Source organism: Pteropus alecto, unplaced genomic scaffold, assembly GCF_000325575.1.
Source record: "Pteropus alecto unplaced genomic scaffold, ASM32557v1 scaffold45, whole genome shotgun sequence".
Classification (NCBI taxonomy): domain Eukaryota; kingdom Metazoa; phylum Chordata; class Mammalia; order Chiroptera; family Pteropodidae; genus Pteropus; species Pteropus alecto.
In genome coordinates, this window is record NW_006442491.1 from 24,219,848 (window position 1) to 24,242,844 (window position 22,997).

The 22,997-nt window shown below is 39.3% G+C and overlaps 1 protein-coding gene across 3 annotated transcripts in view; it reads left to right on the forward strand.

Moving 5' to 3' along the window:
• Nucleotides 1-22,997, forward strand: part of DHX35 (DEAH-box helicase 35) — a 68,059-nt gene that overhangs the window by 41,008 nt on the left and 4,054 nt on the right. The window contains exons 13-21 of one of the 3 annotated variants that reach the window (XM_015597255.2): nt 638-759; nt 4,312-4,366; nt 7,381-7,476; nt 9,342-9,436; nt 11,079-11,156; nt 12,733-12,862; nt 15,761-15,842; nt 17,885-17,956; nt 20,226-20,337. In XM_015597255.2, the coding sequence (XP_015452741.1) occupies nt 638-759; nt 4,312-4,366; nt 7,381-7,476; nt 9,342-9,436; nt 11,079-11,156; nt 12,733-12,862; nt 15,761-15,842; nt 17,885-17,956; nt 20,226-20,337 (842 nt within the window). Of the gene's footprint in view, nt 1-634; nt 760-4,311; nt 4,367-7,380; nt 7,477-9,341; nt 9,437-11,078; nt 11,157-12,732; nt 12,863-15,760; nt 15,843-17,884; nt 17,957-20,225; nt 20,338-22,997 lie in introns of all 3 variants that reach the window. The other 2 variants (XM_006921814.3, XM_025039840.1) reach the window with 2 other exon arrangements.

Sequence of the window (22,997 nt, forward strand, 5' to 3'; positions counted from 1 at the left end):
CCCTACCTTCTCTCTTGCTCCTCCCATCTTGGCACCTCTGTGCCTTGTCATGCTTTTTCTTGTTGGAAATCACCTTTTCTTTCTGATGGGGCATATAAGCATTCATTAATTTATTCGGGGCAGCATCAGATTCTGGGTGTGACATATGTGCCTGGCATATGGATTTTAAAAGTTAGATTTGGCCAATTTTTGCTCTTTATAAGATTTGATCATTTGTTATATTTTGTTTACTACTTTAGAGATTTATTTTGAAATTGTTCTTTGCTTATATGGACCATTCTTTCCTTTTTGACTTACTCCATCGTAAGCAGAGGTAATGTAACTGGGCGCCATAGTGATTCAGCAAATATTTGTTTCTTTGATTTAATATTTCGCTGAGAAAAAGCACATTAAAAAAGTACCCTAAAGTAAAAGGACAAACTTTTGTGAAGATATATCATTTATAAAGATATAAATTACTAAAAAATTTTTTAAATAGAATGGTCTTTCCTAAATATGAAATAACTTTATATCATGATATCATATCTTGGAATCCTAGAGCCTCTTGTTAGAGAAGGAAAAGTATCTCCTTGGCATAATGATTGCATTTGATTGTGACATTTGACCTCAAACAGTTCTGATTTCCTGTCCCCAGAAGAAGCCTTTGACAAGCTGCCTCAGTCCACCATTCCCGAGATGCAGCGGAGCAATTTGGCACCTGTCATCCTGCAGCTGAAAGCGCTAGGAATTGACAATGTCCTCAGGTTCCACTTCATGTCGGTAAGTCCTGACTGCCGTCTGGGGCTGTAGGGAGGCTGGAATGCTCGCAAGGGAATGTCAGGACACTGTTTTAGACCACGTCACCTTTCTTGTCTTTTCTTTTTTTTCCACTTAGCTTATATGTCGTGTGCCTACTTTGCACCAGGCCCTGTGCAGGGTATGGGGGAATACAGCCAGACCAGGCAGACACGATCTCTGTTCTTATCTGCTGGAGAAAAAAGACAAGTAATGGGTTATGACAGTGCATGTTCCCAGTGCCAAGAGAGACAAAGGAAGGGCCTCCAGCCCAGTTAGTCATGTCTGAGGTGAGACCTGAAACCCAGGTGGGATTTCACTAGGTCAGTAGAGGTGGAGAGAGCCAAGACAGTGAGTATGGATATAGGTCTGCATAAAAGAGTATCGCAATTGGGGAAGCCGAGAGGGCTTTGGCAGAGCTGTCCAGAGGCTGATTGCGTTTCTCTTTATTTTCTAAGGCAGGTTTCCAGGTGTGGGATTGTTGGGTTAGAGGGCCTTAGTTGTTTGGTAGACCCTTGACACATGCTCACATTGCTTTATAGGTATAAACTCCAGCAGGGCATGAATGCCTGACTCATTGTGCCTCTATCATGCCACGTTATTTCTTTTAGAGTGTTGCTAATTTGATTGATGGCGGAGAGGGAGAAAGGGAGGAAAAATATTATCTGTATCTTGTTTTGATTTCTCATAAGATAGTTTTTTTTTAAAAATGTAGAAAAACATTTATTGTCTACTTTCTACTTCTGCATTGTTAAGCCATTTTTCTGTTAGAATTAATGTTTATTAGTGATTTTCAAGTCTTTTAACTATTAAAGACATTAACGGTTGTCTTTAGTATTTCTTGCAAATAGTTTTTCTACTTATTTGTATTATACTTTTTAATTTTTTTTAAAGCACAGGTATTCTAAACATTTCCATAGTAAAATCTTTCTATCTTTGCCTCTGTGACTTCTGTTATTCTTGTGCTTACGAAACACTTCCCTATAACTAGGTCAGTTAGTTAATAAATATTCATTGATATTTTCTTGAATTTTTATGACTTTGAAGACTTGCATTTTAACTGTGTTTTATCCCAGCTGTATTGGTAAAAGATGTGGCAGGTCTGGATTCTTAGATAATAAAGTCCCTGATGGCACATATGTCATGATAAACTAGGCAAATGAAGGAATAGAAAAATACCAGTCTTTCTCCCAAAGAAAACATTTGTGTGTTTATTGTAAGTATGGAGAAAATATTTCCTTTTTTATTGGCATATAGTACAAGAAATTATAAAGAAAAGATGAACAGTTAATGTGAATTAAAAGCTTATGAAAAGCCTCACATCGAAGGTTAAAGGAAAACATATAATGGCAAAAATGATGGATCAACATTTTAAAAACTACAGAGAGTTTTCAAACATCATTTACAATAAATTAAATATCCACTGAAGATAAAGCTAGAGGAAATAATAAGCTAGTGTTAGAACATGTTTGACTTTTCTAGAAGAGAGAGAAATGCAACTTGAAATAGCTGTAGAGTACTGTTTTATACTAATTAAGTTATCGAACATAAAGAGAAATGATAAAATCTAAAGCTGACCCAATTTGGGAAAGTGGTTTCATACTCTGTTTCCACTCTCATGGAGGACTTCCTGGTATTTTATGAGCTATAGAAATGTCTAGTATTTCTTCTCAGGGAAATTTCTCCTGAAAAAATAATTCAAAAGAAGATAAAGAATGTATGTGTATGATGTTTATAGCATCATTTTATATTAAATTAAAAAATACAAATAATAAAAACCATAAACTTTGGACAACTGAAAGATGAGGAAAATACATACAAATTCATCTTCATGTAGACCCTTCTGGTTATTTCTCCCTGAAATGGTGTTTTTTTATAATCACAATCACTGGGTACATATAATTTTATGTATTATATGTTAATTACAGTAGCAAAAAACTGAAAACAACTCAATTGCCTAGTAGTAAGAAAATGGCTAATTTGACAGAGTATAACCTTGTTAGAATATTATGCAGCTGGCCGAAGTAATCACTGTGTAGTTTCTGTAGGTACAAGAAACATTGAAAACAGAAAGCTACACAGTGAGAAGAACAAGCTAAACGTATATATACCATCCTTCCAACTATATTAAAATAGTGTTTGCGTATAATTCCAAATCAGATGAGGCCATAGAGAAATGCTAGTAAATGTAGTAAATATGTGATTAGGTGAAGATACTATGGATATAACTTGGAGTGGGGGAAGATTTCGTTTCATTTTGTTTCGTTTTTTGATTGATGATAAATTCAAAGAATGGAAATCATAGGGGACTTAGTGATTGACTAGAAATAGGGCCAGGGACGGAAAGGAATCAGAGAGGACCTCGTTAGTTTTCTTTATTAAATATTCAAAAGCCAGTTCTGTGCTTTGCTCTTCCTATGATCATAGCTCATGTAATCCCAGTGTAAAAGATCCCCAGAGGGATAAGCCCCTCCATTTAGGCGCTGTATATTTTGCCTCTTTGTAAAGTGGGATATCATGGTTTAGCCAGTAGTGATTCGTTGAATACCCTCTGCGTCACGAATCAGGTCTAGTTCCTACCCTCGTGAGTGTGTGCATGCTGTCACAACTTTTAAAAGCAATTTTTGTTCCTTGGACGTCAGTGGGTGGAGCAGAGTGAAAACAGTGAGACCTGAGTTCAGTTTCTGGCTTTGCCACTGACTACCTGTATGACCTTGTTCACATGTCTTCTACTTGTTATGTACTTTGCTCATCTGTGAAACGGAAATACAACAGTGTGATACTTAAAATACATTTGTTATGGGAATGCATTTAGGAAAAAAAAAAGCTACACAATTTGAAAAAGTACTATTATTTAATTATAATAAAATAATTTTGGTTTATTATAAACAAGGTAATTTAGCAGAAAATAGTCATGATGCCTGGCACTTAGTAGATGCTCAGTAAAAATTTGTGGAAGGAAAGGAGGTAAGATCTGGAGAATCAGACTGAAGGTCATAATATCAGCTTTGCTTAACTTCAGATTATCTAGCATTTTCTGTTATTTTCCAGAAATTCAGATTCAACCAACCATATGTCAGCTACGCTCTATAGGCAAAACCTGGAGCTGGGCTCTGGGTGATACAAAGATCAATCACCAGTCAGTATTGCAATCAGTAAACCAATCAGTATGGGGCTTCTAGTCCGTTGAAGCCTGAGATTATGCATTAAAAATTAGAACTGTCTGATGAGAGTTTAGGAAAAACAAGGAGGTAGTTCAAGGTAGGGACCCATCATTTCTGATGGAGGGAAACACGAGGGAGAGCTTCAGAGGAAAATGTTTACTCAAGCTGAGATTGATGACCAAGCATTACTAAGTATGCCGAGAAGGAGAAGAGGGACATTTTGAGGGGCACTAACATCGTGAATAGATGCATGGAGGTTGGGAAGTGTGGAGCACGTAGAGAGAAGCATGGATTTGAGCAGGAAATGGTGACATTTTTATGTCTGTTACCTGAAGAAATTAACTTAGGAGTATTTTAATGTTTTTTTTTACAGCCCCCTCCAGCACAGTCGATGGTTCAAGCATTGGAGTTACTCTATGCTCTGGGAGGTACGCCTATCATTATTATGTTTCTCTGATCTGTTTTAATAGGCACTATTAGTAAGGTTGTATTCACTTTAGAGCTCTTAGTATCTTTGGGAACAGGATTGGTTCTCTCCACATATAATCCTCTTATTGACACAAGCTTTATGGAAAAAAGAAGGTGGGACCATAATGAGATAATAGTACATGAAGTCCAGTCATGACCATGAATTAATAAAGCATGTCAGTACATCAAAAGCTTTTAATAACCATCACCAGAGCCACCCTCCTAAAGACATCCAGAAGATTCCCTCCCAGTATCCAATATTTCAGATGTTACCTCTCCAGACCTTTTTCTTTGTCCTTCCACACGCCATCCTGAAATCGGCATTCTCTCCTTGACTCCCCTTCTTTCTATTCCTGGAGTTTCCTGTGGAGAACTGGGTAGAATGCTAGCCTGTGGTCTTGTTCGAGAAAGGAAACACCATGTGATGGTGGAACCTGTATTCTCTCGTTGTTTGAAAATGTAGTATTTACCTAAAAATAGAGAAAATTGTTGACAATTCACCTCTTCAGAAAGTATGTATCTTTTCTGTGAATGTTGCCCCAAATGAATTAATACTCATTTTGGTATGAAGTTTTAGTGGAACTTTTGTCCTTTGAGATTCTCTTTTTGCTTTTAAAACTTCTATTGAGATATGATTCATCCATTTAAAAAGTACAATTCAGTGGTTTTTAGTATATTCACAGAGTTGTGCAACCATCACCACAAATTTAGAATATTTAGAACATTTTCTTCACCCCCGAAAGAAACCTATATGCATTAGCACTCACTCCTCATTCCCCCTCCCCTCCTCCCCCAGCCCCGGGCATGTCTCTATATATTTGCCTCTTCTGGACATTTCATATAAATGGAATCATACAATATGTGGTCTTTACGATTGGCTTCTTTCATTCAGCACGATGTTTTCAAGATTCATCTGTGTTGTAGGACATAGTAATATTTCATTTCCTTTTATTACTGAATAATATTTTATTGTATGGCTATATCACATTTTTATCCATTCATCGGTTGATGGACATTTGGGTTGTTTCCTCATTTTGGCTAATATACGTAATGCTGAAATAAACCTTGATGTACAGTTTTTGGTGGACATTCCTACCAGCAGTGTATGAAGGCTCCAATTTTCTACATAATAAGTTGCCAATACTTGTTATTATCTGTCTTTTGTATTATAGTCATCCTAGTGGATGTGATGTGGTTTCTCGTGGTTTTTTGTGTTTTCCTAATGACTAATGATGTTGAGCACCTATTCATATTCTTATTGGCTGTTGATATATCTTTGGAGAAATGTCTGTTTCAATCTTTTGCCCATTTTTACTTTCGGGGTATTGTCTTTTTATTATTGGGTTAGAGTTCTTTCAATATTGTGGGTATAAATTTTCTTCTTAGATTTGTGATTCGTAAATATTCTCATTCTGTGGGTTGGCTTTTCACTTTTCTTTTTTTTGGCTTTTCATTTTTTTGATGGCATTATTTGTAGTACAAAAGTTTTAAGTTCCGAGTAATTCAATTTATTTTTTCTTTTGTCACTTATGGTGTCATATCTAAGAAACCATTTCCTAACCCGCAGGCACGAAGATTTTTCTCACAGGTTTTCTTCGAAGAGTTTTTATAGTTTAGCTCTTACATTTAGTAGGTCTGTGGTCCATTTGGAATTAATTTTTTGCATGGGGTGAGGTAAGAGTCCATCTTCATTCATTATATTTATGAGACTTCCCTGTGCAGGAATAGCTGGTTACTGATTTAAAAGATCTTTAGTGATTTAAAAGGCCTGTGAGTGGGTCTGTATCGTCAACCCAGAGTGAGTGTGTGCTGGAATAGAGATCCATCCCCTGTTCTCAAGAACGTGATAGGAACTTGAAAGCAAGGTTTCCCGGGATAATCTGTAATGAGTTTGGGAGAACGTTGACCACGTAGAAAATTTTCAATTGCATTGGTTTTTCTTCAGTCAGAATGTCATTTAAAATATTTTCATTTCTTCACTGCTCTAAATTAGCTGGAAAAGGTAGAGTGAAACACCCAACTTAATTTAGTTTCAAGCTGAATTATCTATTATCTTTAAAGAGATGGTTATATAGAAACAGAAAAGAAATAACCTTTTCTGTCTTACACTGAGCTCTGCAGAAGAATTTGTTTTAATACTACCTTTTGGAAATAGTCTAAATAATAGTAAAACAATAGTCTGCATCATGGGAATTCAATTCCTGGATATTGGCCAGTGGCGAAGAAGCAAGGAGGGATGTGGGCAATAGAAGGAGTCTGCCCAGTTTAGTAAACTTCCCAGGAGGCAGCTGGATAAACAACTGTGGTTGGCACCAAAGAGAGATCTGAGCATGTATTTAGATTCATAGTCATGGCCTTGTAATTGCTAACATGGTAAGAGAAGAACAGAGGGCACGGGATGCCATCCTGGAACCTCTATAGCATGCAAGAGATTGGACATGGAAGAAGATCCAGAGGTGACAAGAAGGAAACAGCAGGAGAGGTGGCAGGGAATCGGGAGAGTGGGGGTCCTGGAAGCTGGGGAAGAGTGTTTCCAGGGAGCTGTGGCCAGCTGTGGCCAGCAGCGTCAAAGGCTGCTGGAAACTCGGGAAAATGCCTTTTTATTTCGCACTATCTAGATGTTGGGCCTCTGGGAAGAGCAGTTTGTGGGAAGTAGTGGGACAGAGTGGGGCTGCTGTGAGTGAGAGTGTGGGAACAAGAGGGGACTGCAGGGCCATTTCTTTATAATTAAGTCTTTAAATAGAAGCCACTGGAAATACCAATTTTTAAAATTGAGTATTCAAGAGCTCGGTGGAGATCTTTTCTTCTTTCAATATAATGGCACTCTGATGTCAGATTGAGTTTGATGGTGCATGATTCATCTTGTGGATACCTTTTTTAAACAAACATACATCATTTTTATTCTCGCAGCAACTGTACATCTTCCCGCATAAGGGTGCATACCTTCTGATTGTTGTTGTTGTTCCTGTGACAGGTCTGGACAAAGACTGTCGCCTAACGGAACCACTTGGCATGAGAATAGCAGAGTTTCCTTTGAATCCCATGTTTGCAAAAATGCTGCTTGAATCAGGTGGGTGGAGACCGACAGTTCTCATTGATTTTATTTTGACTGTCAGAGGAGTTATTCCCTGAATTCTGTGCACCTTGGGGAAGAGGGTTCAGTCTGTGTAGAGTACTAAAGGAGCTATCGCCTAAAGCTGCCTGGTTTGGGGCATATCGTTAACTTGTGATTTAATGTCAGTCATCATTAACTCAGTAAACACTTTTGTTTGTTTCTTATGGGTCTAGATTTTTTTTTTTTAAACAGGGAAGTTTTTTTGTTATCATGAAAAATAAGTAACAAAATTTACCATTTTAACTACTTTTAAACGTACAGTTCTGTTGGGCATTAAGTACATTCACATTGTTGTTGAACCCTCACCACCATCATCTCCAAAACCTTTTTATCTTTCCAGACTGAAACTCTGTACCCATTAAACACTAACTCCCCATTCTCTCCTCCCGCCCGCCCCCGCAATCACCATTCTACTTTCTGTCTCTATGAATTTGATTATTCTAGGAACTTCATATAAGTGAAATCATATATTAGTCCTTTTGTGGCTGATTTGGTTCACCTGGTGTAATGTCTTCACAGTTCATCCACATTGTAATATTTGTCAGTGTCCCTCCTTTTTAAGGGAGGATAATATTCCATTGTATGTATAAACCACATTTTATTTATTTATTCATCTGTTGATGGACACTTAGGGAGGTTCCATCTCTGAATAATGTTGCTGTGAACATGGGTATACAAATATCTGTTCAAGTCCCAGATTTCACTTCTTTTGGATATATACTTAGAGTGGAATTACTGGGTCTTCTGATAATGCTGTAATTTTTTGATGAATCATCATACTGTTGTCCACAGTGGCTGAAAGATTTTATATTCCCATCACCAATGCACAAGGGCCCCAATTTCACTGACACCATCAGATTTTTGTGAAGAAATGAGTTAAGGGATAAAAGTATATAACCTGGAGATCTTCTCATATTCAGAAGACAAAATAATCTAGAGAGTGTTGTTCGTGCCCCCCACTTCCAACCTTCTACCCCGGGAAAGTAAATAATGATGTTTTTCTTGCTTTTATCTAACTGTTATATTAACTGGCAATCTACAAAGCTGTACGTCAAACTAAGCACGGTGAAAGAAAGTTAGGTATAATTGTGTTTTGGAACAACCGAATAACCTTAGGCTTATATTGAGAAACAGGTTCTAAGTTTGGGGTTGGGAAGTGTATCACTCATGAGGCAGGAAGCTGTGGGAAATTGGGCCTGGAAGGGCAGTTTGCTCTCACTGTCTGATGCCCTGGAGGGCTGATTGCTGCAGACCCTGGCTAGGTGCTAGCACAGGTGCTAGCAGCAGCAGCAGCAGCAGCCCACGAAGTGCTTCCCTGGCCTAGCTTTGTCTTGGACTTGCCAGGTGAGATAAGCCCTACTGAGAGGGAGGCCACCTCAGAGAAGGGCCCAGAGGCAGAGAAACAGCAGAAGTGACACAGCCCACATCTTCCTCACCCCCTTTCCTTCTCAGGCTTTCTGCCAGGATTCTAGGTGTCCACATAAGGGAGTAGGAAGCCTCTGTGGCACTAAACTGCCCATAGTGATGGGGACAGTCTGGACCCCACCGTGGCTCCCAGTGAGGGCCGCTCAGTGTTACAGCAGCAGAATGGACTCATAGCTCCTTTGTCAGAGTCCTTCCAGGCTTCCATTCATCTGGGCCATGTGAAGGACATTCTGTTTGGCAGACTGAAGCGTTTATATATTACTTTAAAAAATCAAACTATATGTAAATATATGATCCGAGTTTACAGTATGGTACAAGGAAAATACTGGAAAATGCCTTTCACTTCTCATTGACACATTGTATGATTGAAATCAAGCATGCTTTTTGTTTTATAGGAAATTTCGGCTGTTCTCAGGAAATTCTAAGCATCGCAGCTATGATGCAGATCCAGAATATCTTTGTGTTTCCCTCAAACCAGAAGTCTCAGGCAGTAAGTCCGACTTTCTCTCCAAGCTGTTCATACCGTTCTCTTTCACTTTGGGCCTGCCTTGTTCAAACTACTAGGAACTGCTGACAGCGGAGCTGTGCAGATGATACCAGCTTGCATTCGAATGTTTGATGTGTGCCTGACCGTGCACCAAACATTTTATGTCCATCGTTTCGTTTTCATCGTTTCATTTTATCTTCACCATTAATCAGGGAGGTTGATACTATTATAATCATTTTTAGAGATGGTGGCACAGGAAGGTTAGATAACTCATTTATAGTTGCACAGCCATGGTGGAGCTGCCTTTCACAGTCCAGAGCCCCAAATCTTAATCATTGTCCTGCTGACTTTCCTCTAGAAATTGTCCTCTAAGCTGCTCTGGGAGCAGCTGGGTGGGTACATTAGTGATGTAAGCAGTCAGTGCCTGGGCACAGCAGGCTGGTTCTGGTAGCGTCATAATCGAGCCAAGATGACGACAAGGCCCTGCCTGAGGCCTAGGCATCAGTGATGACTGACGAGTGAATGTTGGAAGGACCGTGAAGGAAAAGTTACGATGTTGAAGAGCACCGCGGAGGTGAGGCATTCTGATGGAGGAAGGTCATAGATGAGTTCAAAGTCAAAGTCATAGAAGAGGCAGCTTTGTCTGGGGGTGACGGGAGCACTGAGTTTGCATGAGTAACGGGGGGAGGGAGACTTTTCATGGGTTGTTATCTTCCCTGACAGTTGTACAAGTACAGATTATGATGTTTTCTTGCCTCTGTGCCCAGGTGGTTATGTCTCTTTCCTTCATTTTTTTGTTAGTTGGTTTGCTTTTCCATTAGCCTTTTTAACAATCCTACCTCAGGATGGGCAAACTTGTTTTTAAGATGAAGAAACTGAAGTTCTGAGCACTCTGTCTAAAATTGCAACATACCCTTCTCCCCTTTCTGTCCCCATCCCCTGCTTTATCATTCTTCTCTAGCGCATCTTACCACCTAATATACTAAATATTTTGCTTATTTATCTTGTTTGTTGTGTTTCTCCCACCACTGTTTTATTCACTCTTATATCCTAAGTGCATAGAACAGTGGTAGATGATCAGTAAATATCTGTTATTCAGTGAATGGAAGGAAGGACAGGAGATTAATTGTGGTATTTGATGCAAGAAGAAAATTCTGAAGTTAATAAGTATATTTGTGTGCTTGTATTTATGTTGTACATGCCGCTCCTTGACTCCATAGGAGCAGATGGCATTGGCCAAGATCTTTAGGGATGGGGTCCGAGCGGTAGTCCAGGAACATGGAGTGTCTGCCATGTGCCAGGCAGTTGTTCCCGTGCCCTCCTAGAGCTTACGGGATAGAGGAGGAGAGAGACAAGAACACTAACATTTATCCAAGGACTGTGCCAGGTACTTTATAGCGAATTATCTTAATCCCACAGCAATCTCAATAAATAGGCTTAATATCCTGACAAGGAATATTAAGGAAATTGAGGCTAAGAAAGGTTAAGTAACCAATTCGAGGTCTTTCAGGAAATGGCAGAGCTAGAATGGTGCAAACCAGGTCTTTCTGGCTCTGCCAGCCATGAGCTATTCGTTGTGTAATGTTACTTCCCAGTACAAGAGGCTCACAGGAGTCAGCTTGTAAACATTGCTTATTCTTTCCAGATTCGAGCGCACCGAAAATTTGCTGTGGAAGAGGGTGATCATCTCACTATGCTCAATGTGTATGAAGCATTTATCAAAGTAAGCACAGCTGCTACTCAAAAGGTCCCCACCCACACACCCATTCACTCTAGGTGCGAGGATTCCAGAAATTCAGTTTATAAAGAAATGGCCAAGAGACTTCTTTATTTTTCTATTAGATTATTCTCAGTACTTCTAATCCATGCATTTGGACTCCTGCCTGAGTTTGTGGTGCAGTTTTGCCTGGAAGAACATAGGATTCGTTTGTCGCTTTTCTTTGCTCAGCGATGTGGCCCACTAGCAGCAGCCAGTGGCTCGGCCTTCCTCAGCCCCTTCTCTCATCACTGCGTCTCACACCCATGAAGTGTTGCCGGACGACACTGTCTGACATTCGAATAGGAAGTTCTGTTCTATTCCCTGCAAATAAACGAGGCCGAGAGTAACTTGTAGTGTTTGGTAGACTCTTCAAAGCTGTCTATGAGTTTGAGAATGCACATAGCCACCAGACTAGCTGCCAGACAAGCTGTGAAAGGACGTTTAGGTAAGGATCCATATATATTCACATACGCTAGCCATATTTAGCCATAGGTAACATTAATTTTTACTTTTTTACTTTTTTTAATATTCTGTAAAACGGAAGCAAATAATACAGCTTAAAGTTATCACTAAAAATTGCTAAAAGGAGAGATCTGAAGAATTTACAGACAATGAAAACAAACTCCTCATGTAAAGGAAAGGATATAAGGGGAAAGGAGATATTTCAGATTTTCATTGTTCATTTCTTAAGTACTTTCTTAGAAGAGGAGAAATACTAAATTTTTGTTTTTCCAGAGATTTGATGGACGATTATACAGTTAATGAACAGTTTTCAGAAAAACCTCATCTCTTATTGAAATTACTTATTATGGATTAAATCAGTTGAAATTCGTTTATATAAGCACAGTATAACATCTCCAAACTGAGCTTCCTCTACTAGTGAATGCAGGTACAGGTCCACGCTGCATTATTCTGTGGTTGCCTTCTGGGAAAGTCCCTTGTGATTTACATTTTCTCTTCAAAACACTTTCCACCCTGGCTTAGAATATCAATTCAGAAGTACATTCCCTTAGCAATAATTAATCTAAGGCATAATGATCATACTTAAGAATATAGAACAAAATTAAGCACTGTGGACAGAAAAATCATACTTTGGGGATAAATAATAGTAATTTGCAAATTATTTCTAAATCGGCAAGTGTCATATTGCTTGCCTATAGTCGAATAAAGTGGTAAACTCAAGCCCGCCCTGGAAGGAGGGTCAATTTACAAAGAACCGCAGGGAAGTAGTGCTGGCTGGTGGTTTGCCACTCCTGTAGCTATTTAAGGTTGAAAACAGCTCTGCTTGTCATTAAGTTCTCATTTGCTCTTTAGGCAGAGAGTGACATCAAAGAGCAGTCAGATGGAGAGCATGCCAGCATCTCTTTCTCAACATCTGTTGAGAGAGATAGGACAAAAAAGGACCAGTTATGATTTGAAGATCTTGGTCCCATTGAGTAAGCAAATGGAGGGACAGAAAGTAATGATCTTCACAGTGTCACCACAGGCAAGATCATTTCTGTGTTTCTCTCACTCTTCCTGTGTCTGGATTGTTCTGTAGCATAATAAGAACTCTCGATGGTGTCAGGAACATTTCCTGAATTACAAGGGTCTCGTCAGAGCTGCAACAGTAAGAGAACAATTGAAAAAGCTTCTTGTCAAGTTTCAAGTGCCCAAGAAATCTAGCGAAGGTAAGAATAAACTGCTACAACTGGTGACGTCCTGTTGTTTGCTTTGTTTAATTGCATTCTTAGAGTTCCCATGCTGGGCTGGTATCAGTGTACTCTGTACCTGTGTGTCTACAAAAAGCTACGTATAAAAGTAGCCTATTTTTTCCATGGAGGTCCATTTTTATTTCTCAGGGCTATTCTTACTAAAAAAATTTTCCTATCAACACATAAGAATTATTACCATTCAGATCATTGGGCATTATATAGTTAATTTTCCCATGTAGGCTTTGCAAGAAAAATGACATTTAAGTGGACAATATTTATAGCTATTGCATATAAATTACATTTTACTTTCAAATACAGGTATTATTGAAGCAAGTGCTGTATATTTAGCTTAGGCTGTTATCTGTATAAGACAGAAGTGCTGTATAAGGCCTGGTCTCTGGCTTATAGCAGTGACCACTATTGAGGACACACTAGGTTATACCATGACAGGGGGTCCACAAATCTTCTCTCACCTAATCTCCCATTCTATGAGGTGTAGGTGATATTATCCTTATTTTACAGATGAGTTGTCAAGTCCTAGAGAGAGTTCAGGACAGCACAGCTGGCTATCAGCAAAGCCAGATCTGTGTGGCTCAGAGCCTACACTTGTGAGGCGGTGACACATCTGCTCATTCATTCATTTGTCTTTTGGATACCTGCTGGGTACCAGGCACTCTGCCACTCTCAGCACCACTAGTACTTGCTAACATTTTTTAAGTGCTGATAATAGGCCAGGCAGTGTTCTGAGTGTTTTCATTTGTTCATTAATTTAATGTACACACAAGCCAGTGAAATATGTACTGTTGTTATTCCCATTTTATAGATGAGACTAAGAGATAAAGAGTAACTTGCCGAAGGTCACACAGTGAGTGTATGGTAGAACTTGAACCTAGTCAGTTTTATTCTAGAGCCTTGTTTTGCCTTTATAGTAAGAGCAAGTGATTACAAAATGACAAAGACATGGTTCTTACTCTCAGGAAACAGTGCAGTGAAGGGGGAGATTCACACAGATAGACAAACCACTGCAGTAAGATTATCAGTTCTCTTAGAAGTTACGAGAGTAGACAGCTCAGTGATCATGGCAAACAACAATGGCAGATGTAGGAATGCAGGGAAGGAGTCCAGTGGGGGCTGGCCTAGGAGGTCTCACAGTCGGTCTTGAGTGGTGGCGAAAGTCCAGTGGAGCGAATCTGTTGAATTAGAAAACAGTGGCAAAGAGCATGCTAGGCAGGGACGACTGTGGAGACAAGTACTTGGAGTGGGAGCCTGTTAGATGCTCAGAGAATACTGGCGAATGAATAAGCTCACAAGAGGGAAGAGTTGAAACCTGGGTGATTAGGTTAAGTTGGTGTCATTGATAGAAACAGGAAACTTACAGGGAAGCTATTTGGGGGAAGCTGACTTAGTGCCTGTCATCTAGCAGATAGATGACAACCTTACTTAAAACATCTGTGTTACTTAACCTGTTTTTCATTATCATCCCCTCGCCCAAGAGAAGAGTTACATTAAATTTAAATTCTTCCTAACGAGAGAAGTTAAATACTAAGACATAAGATTTTGTAAGGTAAGGTTGAACTTTGGAGAGCCACAACCACTGTAATATATAAGATTTCCTCCAACCCTGCTCTCCAAGAATTAATTTTCGTCCCTTTTGTTCTACGTGGAAATTTCTCATCAGTTAGAAAGAAGGGACTGATTCTTGGGTCAGATCGTGGTTAGAGGTGTAGATTTGAGATTTGTCAATTCTGTGGTAAGAACAATAGAGAAAATCATGGAGACTCAGTAAATTACTTGTAAATTTAAAGTATCTAGCACAAAACGTCAAGCAAATGATAAAAAAAGCAAATAGTGAAAAATATTTTTGGCAGACAAGATAAAGAATTAAAAACTTTATTATAGAATGAGTTCATTTAACATATTAAGAAAAATCACGAGTTTCCAAATTGATAAATGGGAAAAGAATGGAACAGAGAATTCACAAAAGTAGAAATACAAGAGGAATTAAATAAATGTTCAATAAAAGAAAGGTATCTTTTTGCCAAAACATTGCTGAGGAGAATGCAGTACAACTGACATTCTCATACATTTTCGATGGCTTTGTAAATTATACCACTTTTTGGGAACTTAATTACCAACAAATTATATTTCATTAAGTTTAAAATGCCATCACGTGTAAGACACACCATTATTCTGTGTACCACTAAGAAAGAAGAAAATGCTGCCAATTATGATTATAAAATGCTGTCCTGATTTCAGTGAGTTAAAGTGTAAAAAAGAGTAAATCATAGAAATGAAACATGGGATGTCATAAACCGTATAAATGACCCTATCCTTTGCGCAGTAATTTGGAATCTATTTTGTGGAAATCATGTAATACGTGGGGAGTCTTTATCCTTGGAAGATGTTTGCTGTAGCAATACAGACACCAATTAAAATGGAATGTTTGAAAATGTTGAAGAATTATACAGCAGCTTATAAACACAGGAATAACTTTGTGGTATCCAGTTTGTGTCTATGGAAGGAACATCATTCCCACAATATGCTCACCTAAAAAGGAGTTCCTGAGGTCACCAGCCAGCCAGTGGAGTACTCTCAGATTCTGGTGCCTGGCCCTGGTCTAGGCATCTGTGGCTGGAGGGATATTGGGGCTCCCAAGTTAAAGAAACAGTCCAGCTTGTTACTCTCAGCAGCCATTGTGGGAGGGTGGAGACGTCCACAGATGGTACCAGGGCAGGCACCCAGCACTGGGAAGCATGGCGCTGGGGCCCAAACAGCTCGAAAAAGCCTGGGATAGAGCCTCTCAGCACAGGCCTGAGCACACAGAGCATACGGCAGGCGAGGGTCTCATTTGTCACTCTGTTCTGTCTCGTGTAGGTGATCCAGATCCGGTTCTGAGGTGCATCATTTCGGGATTCTTTGCAAATGCAGCGAGGTTTCATTCTACTGGAGCTTATAGGTAAACAGAATACTTTGTGAAGTCACTTATTAAAGGAGAAATCTTAAAAATGATACAAACCCCATAGAAAGCTGATGTGCAGGGAAAGGAGAAAAATTAAATAATTTTCCCTTATTTATATTGTGCCTCCATCCAAAGATGAGTTGAGTTGAACTGTATAGCTTTAAGCAGAGTATCTTAGCTTTATGGAAATGATTCTCAAATATTCAGCCCATCCACATGTTGTAGAAGGATGGCAATTACGAGTCTGGAAGCTGGTAATATTTCCATTCTAATAATAGACTAATAGGACTGGAAGGAACCATTAAAGATGATCTTTCCTAGAGAAGTTAATTTTGCTGTTGGATAGTTCATTATGCTTATAGAGATCTGCAGGGTTGAAGCCACCACCTACCCTGATACATCATGGCCACCATTTGGTATGTTCAGATGTTGACAAGTGTTTCTTAACTTGCTGGATCTGCCTCCCACTGCAGACCACAGCTGTTTTCTTCCTGTTCCATTTTCTAGGCATAGAAAAATCACTGCTGACTGGTGCCCTCCTAACAGCCTTTAGTATTTTAAAATACAGTAAAAGCTAATGCAGATTTCTTTTCTCCAAACTAAATCATTCTTTGAATTGTTACTTTTAGCCTGTCTTTTCTCTCAACTCATTTTAGTCTCATAACTTCATTGTAGTGCAGTGATCATATGATCTGTTCTTTAATAAGGGAGCAATCAGAAGGCTTTCTCCCCAGCTTTTCTTTGGATTTCCTTCACATATTATTTTGTCATTAGCTTTTTCCTCTCAGAAAACAGTATAGCCCTATTACCTTGAGATCAACCGTGATGTCCCCTGCCCCAGACACTGGGCTTTGCTAACAAGTGATGTCCCCTGCCCCAGACACTGGGCTTTGCTAAAAAGCACTGAGCTTTTTTGTTTGTTTTCTTGGCATCCTCCATCTGGTATCCTAGTAGCTGACTATTTGAACCTAAGTATAGTACTTTACATTTATCTCTAGTATGTTCTATTTGTTACTCCAGGCTAAGTATATTCTGTCCTATCACTATCATGATTCTGTTGCCTGTTACATGCGCTCCCCCTCCCAGCACTGAGTTGTCCATTTTTGAGGCCGCTCTGGAGAGGCCTGTGATCTTCTCCAGTGAGGACTGTTATTTTGTTGTCAGTTCGATTGCCCTACTCTCCTCAACAGTGTTAATTAGCAATTTCTACTAGCGTTTAAAAAATTCTTTCTCCAGTGTCTTCAAGAAAAATATGGGCTACATAACAGGCTTCAGAGTCAGTGAGTCTCTTTCAGACAAAGTTCATCGTCCATCAGCTCAGACCACCTGGTAGGACATCCCAGACCCCAGGGCGCTGGCTTTATCACAGTGCCAGAGATGAGGTTGGTCACAGCGCTCGAAGCACATCCCTGACATACAGATCCCAGGCATCTGCAAAGACACCGTAATCATGATTTAGGCAGTGACATCCTAATCTATGAACGTTCTTTTGTGATTCGATCTTACTGATAGTTGTGTGCTCAGTAAATATTTTTTGAATTAAATTGAATCAAATCTGAGTTGGAATTTGAAATATTATCTCAGAGAAATGAATAGTCCAGTACTGAGCTTTCTTTTTTTCCTCTATTATCTCTTCCATAGTCTTTTTCTTTAGTTTTTAACTTTGTTTAATGGGAAAGTATAGAAATAATCGTTTGTATTATTTCTGTTCCCAAGGAAGTTATTTTGAAAGAAAACCTACAGAAGATAAACATAAACACTGGCAGAGCAACATATTTCTAAATTTTTTTTTCCCAATGTCCACCTGTTTCTTTTCTTCCCTTGTTTGCATGATTTATTCTTGACTTCTGGGGTGGTAGCGGGGGAGGGGTTCATAAAAGGCACAAGAGAAGATGGAGAAAATAGTTTTGTTCGTGCGAAGTACAATCTACATGTATTTTTAATAATATTAAACATGTCTGTGGGAAAGTCTTTAAAATGAACTATTTAAAATGAAGTATTTAAAATGAACTTCAGATAAAATTCTTCTGTTTTACAAGGACCATCCGTGATGATCATGAACTCCACATCCACCCTGCGTCAGTCCTCTATGCAGAGAAGCCACCTCGCTGGTAAGCCACCCTTCGGCTCCTTAGCTTTGTACCTGTGTCGAAGGAAAGGCCTTAGTTCTTGTTCATCTCTGGGTCCCTATTTGCCTGGCACAAGAGCTGGAATACAGGCGCCCGGTACACTTTCGTTGACTTTGTTGTAGTGAGTCGTTTATAGAATTTCTGCTCTATCTAAGCTCTCCTTAAGCAAACGGTGACGTTCCTCTGTCCACTCATCCATTCAGCAAACATTCAGTTTTGCCCATGATATAGATACTAAAGCTTGTGCTAGGCATGGCTTTGCGATGAATGGAGATCCCAGCCCATAGTCCTGATGGAGAGCAGACACAAACAGATTCCGGTACCTGGGAAGAGGGGCTTTTTGATCGATGGGTGTCTAACGGGCTGAAGTTGGCACCTTGTGTGCCAAAGTGAGTCAGGGCTGGCTTCTTGGAGAAGATGACATCTAGATGTGGAAACAGGAGTTTTCAGGCAGAAAAGTACATAAAAGGTATAGAGACTGAGAAAGTGGCAGGGGCAAAGCCGCGGGAAGGTAAAACAACCTCATGTGTCTGGGAAACGGGGACTCATGGTGTGGTGAGCCCGGGGCTACCCAGAGGGCGAGGTGCGAAACGACGCCAGTCGTAACTGCCTGGGAAGGAAGGCATAAGCACAGAAGTGGAGAGTGGGCAGTTATACCTTTTCATAGGTTAAGTTTATGTCTGCCCAATTCGATAATAAAATATTTGGGCTCGTATTTTGTGTGCCTTTTTAAAAAATTTCATTCTTTTGGTAATTCATTTATATTGTATTTTACAAAAATATTGACCTACGGAGGACCGGAAGTTTTAAAACCAACTTGTTCTTAAGCACAGATAGATGGAGAAGCTCTTGGAAAGAGAGTGGGGCATATGTGGAGAGGGGGTGGGGAGATAATGATAGATAGAATTAGAGGCAGAAAGGTCCACTGTAACATACCTGGTACTTGAGATGAATGGTTTTCAAAGTGTGGTCCCAGACTAGCATCTGCATCCCCTGGAAGCTTGTTAGAAATGCAGATCCTTGGGCCCTGCCCTACTGAATCAGAAACTGGGGTTGGGACCTAGCCAGCTGTTTTTTTAACAAGCCTTTCAGGTGTAATAGAGTTTGAGATTTCTTCCCCTATCCAAGAAATTAGACTTTATCCTGTAACCAGTGCAGATCTAGAAGCTTCTTAGCTGGAAGGAGACTTGGACATTTCTGCGTTTAGAAATGTTACCTGATAGCCATTAGTGTTCAGGGCAAGTTGAAAAGGGAAGCCATGCATTGGTTCTGGATCCTTTTTCAAGGGTTTGCTGACTTTTGGGTGATTAAATGTGAGAGTTGCTTAAAAGAAAAGGCTTTTTTTTTCCTATTTCATTCCCAGGAAGCCCTGACAGGCAAAGAAAAGATGGTGGAAATAGAGCCAGTCCTGAAGCAGGTTTATACTAAGGTGGTGAAGAACCTCCACCACATGCACACACACACAAGTGCACACTCGTGCGCACACACACACAGCCTGCCTCTCTGCAGAGGGCCCCACTTTCACTGGGTCTGACCTTCATCAAATGACTCATTTACTGGCTTTTGAGGGGAGGGCAGCGATGGTATAGCTTGTGTGCGTATAGTTGTGGGGGAAGCTGTGAATCAGCACTTCAGATATCTCAGGAACTAATATCTATAGTATCGCTGCATACCTAATATCTGGGGATTTGAAATTATCTTCTTGGCTTTTTCATGTCTGTTACCTCAGCCTTAGTCAAACCTTTTTCTTTCCCTCATAAATGGAGGTATAATTTATATGTGGTGAAAGAATATTGTGACAATTGTGTACATACCCATGTAACCCAAACTCCAAATAAGATACAGAATATTTTCATCACTCTAGAAAGTTTCCTTGTGTCTCTTTACAGTTAATTCCCAGCTGCTTTTAGAATCAGGCAAACCTTTGCTTCTGTTTCTGCATTTTATAATAAAGTCATCGGGCTCTGTTCAGAGTTCTATAAATGCAGACTAAGGATCCAGAAAGGTCCTGTGCTGAGAAGTGAGGTGTTCTGGAAGTCACATAGGACTTAGTGTCGCCCCTGTGAAGCGGACACACTCATCCACCACTCAGGCCATGAGGCTTAAGTGGGCAACATCAGTGTATTTATTATAGTACCTGGCACACAGAATAGACACCTATTAAAGGGAAAGGGAAAAAACATCATCTCTACTTGTTGCGGTTCTTGACTCTCATAAGATACAGGAAACTAGCTCATGTTTCTTGTTTCAGGGTTATCTACAATGAAGTTATACAAACCTCCAAGTATTATATGAGAGATGTGACAGCTATTGAATCTGCTTGGCTACTGGAGCTGGCTCCACACTTTTATCAACAAGGAACGGTAGGAATGAACAGAGCCCATTTCCCAAAACTGCCTGTTAGCCTGCTTCTTTGTAATCTAAAATGTGCATTTATTCTCCAGTTCAGTGCTGAAATTTGTGCCCCTCAGCAGGGCATCGCCATTACCATACCCCAAGACCGTTCTGGGTAAAAGCACTATACCATTTGCTCACAGTGGAGTACATTGAAAAATAAATCCCTCCAACTCATAAGACAAAAAAGAGACTATCTTCAGTTCTTTCTTTCTCTGCTCTTTTAAACCACTTCCAAAGAAATTATGTCACATTTTGGACCATGGTCACAAGGAGCGGCACACATATTCTCTGATGGGCTGGCCTTGGAAGGCCATGAACAGGTTGCTTTAAACCCAGTGGCAGGTGACGCTGAGCACCAGCATTGCTCTGTGTACACTCTCACCTTCCACAGCAGGCCCAGCTGAAGGGCTGTAAGGGCAGTGACCCTGGTAGGACAGCCATAGTTTTATGTTCTTCATTTTTACAAAAGAGGGTCCATTTGTTTCAAAAAAAAGAAAAGGACATACATTCTTCTAGCAAGGTTTTTAACTGAACAGTGGTTATAATATTTGGAAGGCTGGCAAGTAAATCAGAGTTCACAAACTTCTTGGCTAAATAGAGCCCAAAGACTCGTTCTGTTTGGTCTGCAGTGTGTTTTTCATTGGAGTGTTTAGTCCAGTTACATTTCATGAATTATTGATATGGTCAGATTTATCATCTTGTTCTTTGCTACCTGTTTGTCCAATTTAGTCTTTGTTCCTTTTTTCCCCCTTTTTACTGTCTGCTTTTGAATTAATCAAGTATTTTTTAGTACTCCATAGTGTCTCTTCTGGTGGCTTTTTATACTTCTTGGTTTATTTTTTGTGGCTGCTCTAGGGATTATATATGCATCCTTAACTCATGACAATCAACCTTGAATTGGTGTTACACTACTTAGCTTATAATGTAAGAAACGTACAACAGTATATTTCATTTCCCCCATCCCATTCTTTGTTTTTTTGCTGTCATTTATTTTATTTCTACATATGTTATTATGTTTATGTTTGTTAATATGTTATTTCTACATATGGCTTATTTCTATGTATGTTGTATGTATTACTCTTTCTACATATTTTGTTTCTACATATGTCATATTTTACTTCCACATTTTATTTCTACATATATTTTATTTCCACAATAATTGTTTTTGTTTTAAACAGTCGTCTTTTAAAGAAACTGAGAAGGAACACACAAAAAAAATAATTTATATTTCCCACTGTCTGTCATTTCTGTCGTCTTCATCCCTCTGTGTAGATCCCAGTCTCTATCCTCTCAGCATTCATTTATCTGAAAATCTTTATTTCATCTTCGTTTTTGAAAAGTATATTTTCTGTATATGAAATTCTAGGTTGTAAGGTCTTTGTTTGCTTGGTTTTTGCATTTTAGCACTTTAAAGAGTTTATTCCATCGCCATCTGGTTGGAATTGTGTCTGTGGGAAGCCAGCGGTAATTTTTATTGTTGCTCCTCGGTATGTAATGTGTCTTTTTTCTTTTGTGGCTGCTTTTAAGATTTTTGTCTTTATTTTTTTTTTTTCAGCAGATTAACCTGTATTATGTGCTTTTCTTTGTGTTTTTCCTGTTTGGGGTTCTTTGAGCTTATTGGATCTGTGGGCTGATGTTTCTTTTTATCACAATTGGTGAATTTAGGATCATTATTTGAAAAAAAAATTTTTTCTGCTTAAGTATTTCTGTTCTCTTTCTGGAACTCTAGTTATTTACATGTTCAAGCATTTGATATTGTCCTACATGTCACTGAGGCTCTGGTCTTTTTTTCCTGTGCTTCAATTTAGATAGTTTCTCATACCTGTCTTTGAGTTCACTGGTTAATTCTTCTGCAATGTCCAATTTGATATTAAGCCCATCCAGAGAATATTTTATTTGTGTTTTCCATTGTTGTACTTTCCTTCGGTTCTTCTTTAATTTATTATTTCTCTGTTTAGTCTCCTTGTATTTACTCATCGTGTCCATCTTTTTCTTTAAATCTTTGAACTTGTTTTATATTAGCTGTTTTAAAGGGCTTGTCTACTAATTGCACATCTCAGGCATTTTTTGGTCTACTTTATCTTTTGTTTTTCCTCTTTATGGATCTCATGTTTCTGCTTCTCTTGTCTAGTAATTTGTTGTTTATGTTGTATAGTATAAATGCTGTGTTGTAGAGAGTATGGATTTTATTGTCTTTTTCTTTAGAGAATGTTGAGCTTTTTTCTCCTAGACAGTTAATAATGGCGGATTAGTTTAATTTCACTGAAGTTTGATTTTAGTTTTTAATAGGGCAGAGCTAGAGTAGCCATACGCCTAAGACATCATGACCTTTTTGATGTCTCATATGAATGCGTAGGGTGTTCAATGAGGTCTTTGCTCTCTAGCTGGCCAGAGCTCTGGTGTCTCCAGTACTGTGCAGACCTTCAGAATCTACATATCGGCTCACAACCGCCAATCACTTTTCTCTGCCAGCCTTGTGGAGTCTTGGCCTACACATGTGCAGCTTAGTATTCAGCCAGAGACTTAAGGGTAGCCCTCTGTGGATTTCTGGAACTACTTCTTTCTTATGACCTTTCCTGAGAATTCCAGCTGTCTCAGGCACCCGGAATGCTGATCTGTTTCTTCT